Below are 6,519 nucleotides of genomic sequence, written 5' to 3'. Positions count from 1 at the left end.
TATATATAATTTACGAATGTTTAAAATACAAATATTTCTTTGATAAAAAAAATTAATTATAAAATACTGTTCAAAATCTAACATAATATAAAATAATAATAATGAACTGCAGGACTTGACAACTTCCCACATATGCAACAATCCTGCCTGATATTCATATTATGCAATATAATTTTAGCATTATCAGGTTTTTAAAGTGCTCACTGTCTAAAAAAAAATAGCAATAGTAAAATAGTAATGATTTCAGCCCAGCATGTGCAATACTGTACCACAGACAGACCGCAGACAGGTCACAGACGTTTGGCACAAGATCACTGGTTAAATAAAAAAGTGACACATTTTACTTCTTACACAGACAGTCTGTTGCTTGTTTCGCAAGTTGAACTTTTACATGCACAAACAAAAAAACATGCTATGAAGGGAAACAGAACTGTGCGGATTATGTTTTCCCAAAGCATAAGGAATAAACTGTGGCAAATTAACCTTTTGTGACCATTAACCTTTCCATGAGCACAAAATAATAATAATGAATAATGTGTCTTTGCCTCTAGCTGCTTCTGGGCTCCAGAGCGGCCGGATACAGCTACCTCTGCCAGCCCGTGAACTACTCCAATGACGTCAATGAAGTCAGGGTAAGAAATACACTGTCTTCCCTTAAACACGTTTACTTAATTGAAGACATACCATGCTAATGTTTTTATATAAAGCGAATTATACACAGACTAACCCAATCAAAAACTCCAGATTGAAGCCATGATCTTGTAGACCATTAGCACCTCAGAGGGTACAGTTGTGGGGAACAGGGAGAAAGTTGAGTAGTGCTCTGTGAGAGCGTGAGTCACCCTCATTGACAAGCTTGGTTTCCCTGGTGACACGAGGACAGAGATGAGGTCAGGAGTCTCCCCACCTGTAGGCCACGCCTCCATTCTTATGGCTCTTGCAACCAGTATACCTAAACGGCAAATTAATTGCAATGAATAATTTTATACCTATATCCAAAGTGACTTCAGCAAAGCTTAGGTTGTATGTCTTGATCAAGGCTTCAATGGTTATGGGGGTTCACAGATCACACATAGCTGTTTTTATACTTGACAATGACAGAGAGACAGACAGAACATAAAATGACAGAACAAACGATAGATCAAATGACAGACAGTTGGATGGATGGATGGATGGATGGAAAGAAAGAAAGAAAGAAAGAAAGAAAGAAAGAAAGAAAGAAAAAAGAAAGAAAGACAAAACAAATAGACAAAACGAAAGAAACAATAGATAAAATGACAGAATGGATGGATGAAAGGAAAGAAAGAAAGAAAAACAAAACAAACAGACAAAACGACAGAAACAATAGATAAAACGACAGAACAAACAATAGATCGAATGCCAGACATTTGGATGGATGGATGGATGTAAAGAAAGAAAGAAAGACAAACAGTCAAAATGACAGAAACAATTGATAAAACAACAGAACAAACAATAGATCGAATGCCAGACATTTGGATGGATGGATGGATGGATGCAAAGAAAGAAAGAAAAAAAAGAAAGAAAGACTAAACAAACAGACAAAATGACAACGAAAGAAAGAAAGAAAGAAAGAAAGAAAAACAAAGCAAACAGACAAAACGACAGAACAAACAATAGATCGAATGACAAGACAGATGGATGGATGTAAAAGAAAGAAAGAAAGAAAGAAAGAAAGAAAGAACAAACAGACAAAACGACAGAAACAATAGATAAAACGACAGAACAAACAATAGATCGAATGACAGAGTTGGATGGATGTATGGATGCAAAGAAAGAAAGAAAGAAAGAAAGAAAGAAAGAAAGAAAAAAAGAAATAAAGACAAAACAAATAGACAAAATGACAGAAACAATAGATAAAACGACAGAACAAACAATAGATCGAATGACAGAGTTGGATGGATGGATGCAAAGAAAGAAAGAAGAACATAAAATGACAGAACAAACGATAGAATGATAGATCTAATGACAGACATACAGATAGATAGATAGATAGATAGATAGATAGATAGATAAAGTGAGTGACGTGACATGTGGCCAAGTATGGTGACCCATACTTGGAATTAGTGCTCTGCATTTATCCCATCCAAAGTGCACACACACAGCAGTGAACACACATACACTGTGAACACACACCCGGAGCAGTGGGCAGCCATTTATGCTGCGGCGCCCGGGGAGCAGTTGGTTCGGTGCCTTGCTCAAGGGCACCTCAGTCGTGGTATTGAAGGTGGGAGAGAGCGCTGTACATTCACTGCCCCCACCTACAATCCCTGCCGGTACGAGACTCGAACCCACAACCTTTGGGTTACGAGTCCAACTCTAACCATTAGGCCACGACTTCCCCATAGATAGATAGATAGATAGATATCATCACTGATAGCGGCGGTGTTTCTGCAGATAGCGTCAGCGCTATGGTGGTACTGCATCTCTAAGGGGGTGGAGTTTCTGGACACAGTGTTCTTCATCATGAGGAAGAAGTTTAACCAGGTCAGCTTCCTGCACGTCTATCACCACTGCACAATGTTCATCCTGTGGTGGATCGGCATCAAGTGGGTTCCTGGCGGACAGTGTGAGTATACACACACACATATCCATTGATTTAGCAGACCTAAATATACCTAAATAACTAAATTACTTCTATTGTTGTCAAATTAAGCCACTTGTGATTATTATAGACTAAGCCAAAGCCTGAAGTCCTAATGCTAACCTAAGGCTAAGCCTATATTAAGCCTAAACCTAAAATGAGGCCAAAATATATTGTAGAATTGAACAAAGATATTATAAAGTCCCTTTATGAACAATTTATCAATAGGACATCATGCTTTTGTGTTTTTCATGCTTTTGTCCAAAGCTACTTAACGGGTAGTTCACCCAAAAATGAAAATTCTGTCATCATTTGAAGGTGGGTTTCTGGTCCCTTGACTTCCATAGTATTTCTTTCCATACTATGGAAGTCAATGGGGACCAACAACGGTTTGGTTACCAACGTTTTTCAAAATATCTTCTTTTGTGTTTAACAGAAGAAAGAAACTCATACAGGTTTGGAACAATTTAAGGGTGAGTAAATTATGACAGTTTTCATGTTTGAAGTGAAGTGAACCCTTTAATTTGCAAAGTATACATTTTATGAGTTCATGTATTTCTCGTTTTGCTCATATGTTGCATTAACACCAGTGTGAGGAAATTAAGGTGGATCATCTGAAATGATAAAGGTTGAGAACCATTGTCAAGAACTTCTCCACTTTATAATTGTTGTGCATTTTGAGGCTTGAACAAGAAAAGACCCAAAAACAGAAGAAGGATGAGGAGATTTGAGGAAAGGGGAGGAAAGGTTAGGAGAGCTTAGGGGGATGTGGAAGGGGTCAAAGGGTTTGGAAGGGTATACAGATGGTCAGACGGTCACAAATGTTGGTGACACATCCAGAACATTTCATATTCAGTGCTTGATCTTTAATAGTGTTCACTTAAGCAATAAAGCGTGAACTGAATGGCATCTTGAAGCAATTTGCTTCATTCATGAAACTCGAGCGGAAAGGATTTTTGTGTCTTTTGAAAAATTTCCACATGAATGTGACTGTTTATGTACGAAAATTAATTTCCATGAAACAGTGTCATTGTCCCAGAAAAATACACCATGACCTTACCATTCGTTAACAGTCCTAGAACTCAATATTTTGTTGGACCAACATATTTTTGATGTTATATCCAACTAAATCTCCTTCCCTCTTCACAGCTTTCTTTGGCGCTATGATTAATTCAGGCATTCATGTGCTGATGTATGGCTACTATGGCTTGGCAGCGTTTGGACCAAAGATCCAGAATTACCTGTGGTGGAAGAAATACCTCACTATTATTCAGATGGTACAAAAACATTCCTCATCCCTCTTAAAATGGTGTATGGAAAATTATCATCTACCAAACTTATATGGATTGCTTATTAGTTCACTTAGCTCAAGGTACACAATTCTATGGAAGCCTGTTTCTGTCATGGAATAAAACAATTTAAATAGCTTAATTGCACCTTTTTCTCTCACAATAATGACATTGTGCCCCTTGCAATTCTGAGTTGATACCTCACAATTTGGACTTTATTTCTTGCAATTCTGCTTTTTTTGTAAAAAAATACACGGTGACTTTGAAATTTCCATGTAATGACTGAAGAATGTAATAATCAGTTATAATTACTACAGTATAGATAACAAACATTATTGATCATTCATTCTCTCTAAAATACATTTCTTGAGTCTATGAATGTACAATCTGGTGTATTTTTCTCAAATGTCCACTACGATATGCATAGTACATCCAGTTACAGTTGCATCGGTTGAATACAGTGAATCATTGTGTTTAAATTATTGAGGTAAACCAGCATCAACCAAACAGAACATTTCTTGGTGAGCAAAATCTTCTAGAATCTAGCAGATTCTTCTAGACTACTTTAAAGGGTTAGTTCACCCAAAAATGAAAATTAGCCCATAAAAATAAAAAAAAAGTGTCACACGGCTCCGGGGGATAGACTCACCGGCGCATGCGCAACGCTGAACTCATACGTCATCCTCCCAGAGCTGCTTCCGTGTACAACTGTTGGTGCAAGCAAGATTAAAATGATTATTACGTTGGTTTCATCTGAAAGAAGGAAGTCATATACGCCTAGGATGGCTTGAGGGTGAGTAAATAATGGGCTAATTATCATTTTTGGGTGAACTATCCCTTTAAGCAATCAAAGAGGTTGTGGATTTCTGTTACAAACCAGTTTGCTTGTGTTTAGATCCAGTTCCACGTCACTATTGGCCACGCCGCTCATTCTCTCTACACGGGCTGCCCATTCCCGACCTGGATGCAGTGGGCTCTGATTGGCTACGCTGTCACATTCATCATCCTGTTTGCCAATTTCTACTACCAGACATACCGCCGCCAGCCATGCCTCAAGTCGGCCAAACCTGCCGTGAACGGCATCTCCAATGGCACCAGCAAGACATCGGAGGTCACGGAAAACGGAACGAAACAGAAGAAAGGAAAAGGAAAACATGATTAAAAAGAAACAAGACAGGAAGTGAAACACTGGGTCTCATGGGCTTCAAAAATACCCATGTCTCAACTGCTACAGACTGTTTGGTAATTGTGAAAACAAAATTGGTCTTCTTTGTTAACTTTTGCTGATTGTATTTAAAACTAGGGACATTTCTAACGCAACCAATCCTGTGTGACATCACTTCCTCAATCATCTCCTTTGAGTTGCTTAGGCTACTTGTGACAGTTTTATAATACAAAATGTCCTATTTGGTTTATCGAATCAAAATAGCAAACTACTTTGAGAAGTTTAGTTATCATTTGGGGGGAATAGTCAGTTTTGAACTATTTTTCAAAATCACATGCTTTTTCACATAAACAGAAAGCTAATAATCTTGAATGTTTTTATTTAGTATAAGCAGCAGATGAAAGATTCTTACATAAATGGTTCAGCTGGACGCTTCACATGTCCTTCCTCTGGTCTCGATGACAGCCAGCTTTCTTGACACTGTTGAATCCTGAAAGACTGAGCCCTTAAACAACAAATGATAATGAGAAAGAGTCATTCAAGATGCAAGTCTGAATCACTTCCATAAAACATGAGGATAATCCCACTTTCTATTTTATTATTGTCTGTTTGAATCTTCATTTGTAGTGAAACAGTGGTGCTTAAGGGCTCAGGGGAATGTTATTACAAATAGGCGATCTACCAAAGAAAATCACTACATTTGGTGGGTTTATACTCTTGCATTAGATAATGTCATTATTTTAATTTAATTTCCTGTACAAAACAAGTTCCTGAGATTTGCGTGCAGTAATGATGGTGTCATGACTATATACTCAGGTAGTTTCACATGTTTTTGTTCCACGTGTAAAATGAGACACATATACTGCAAACAAACACACACTTGTGTCCTTAATGTCTGTTCAGGTATGTGTACTCCTCTCTATTGCTTTGCGCACGTAGCTTTTTATTAAGTTTTTGCAAGTTATATTACATTACAGTTATACTAATTTTGCTTTTTGTTCCCTTTTATGAAAAAAAAGTTCCCTGTGTTAATAGAATCCCACGACTGGAAAAAAAAAAAGGTAGGCAAAAGATGTTTGAAAACAGCTATATATTTTCTGTATGACAATCTGAAATTCACACAGGAAGCGGTGTTTGTGATCTGTACATTGTGTACAACAGATTCTTACAAATGTCAATGTTCCTCTTATTGTAAACAAATATATCAGTTTATACAGAACTGAATGAAATAAACAGGATGTCAACCTCATTTTATGTCTTCCCTCACTCTTTCATGTGTGAATTTGCTAATTAGTTATAAAATGTCTCTCTCTCTCTCTCTCTCTCTCTCTCGCTCTCTCTCGTTTTGTTTTGCTTTGCTAATTCAAGCATTACTGTGGAAGCCTGTTTCTGCCATGGAATAAAACAATTAAAAAAAAATTTAATTCTGAGGAAAAATGTCAGAATTGCGAGACAACTCAGAA

General features: G+C 37.3%; 1 protein-coding gene across 1 annotated transcript in view; it reads left to right on the top strand.

The window, feature by feature from the left end:
- The window catches only part of LOC107664178 (elongation of very long chain fatty acids protein 4-like), a 10,065-nt gene extending 4,717 nt beyond the window's left edge, over positions 1-5,348 (top strand). Inside the window, exons 4-7 of the mRNA XM_016454648.1 lie at positions 552-632; positions 2,416-2,587; positions 3,752-3,879; positions 4,787-5,348. Of these exons, the coding sequence (XP_016310134.1) occupies positions 552-632; positions 2,416-2,587; positions 3,752-3,879; positions 4,787-5,053 (648 nt within the window). The 3' untranslated portion in view covers positions 5,054-5,348. The remainder of the gene's footprint in view (positions 1-551; positions 633-2,415; positions 2,588-3,751; positions 3,880-4,786) is intronic.
- The last annotated feature ends 1,171 nt before the right edge of the window (positions 5,349-6,519 follow it).

Source organism: Sinocyclocheilus anshuiensis, unplaced genomic scaffold (genome assembly GCF_001515605.1).
Source record: "Sinocyclocheilus anshuiensis isolate Anshui unplaced genomic scaffold, SAMN03320099.WGS_v1.1 scaffold67, whole genome shotgun sequence".
NCBI classification, from domain to species: domain Eukaryota; kingdom Metazoa; phylum Chordata; class Actinopteri; order Cypriniformes; family Cyprinidae; genus Sinocyclocheilus; species Sinocyclocheilus anshuiensis.
This window is presented reverse-complemented; position numbering and strand designations above follow the sequence as displayed.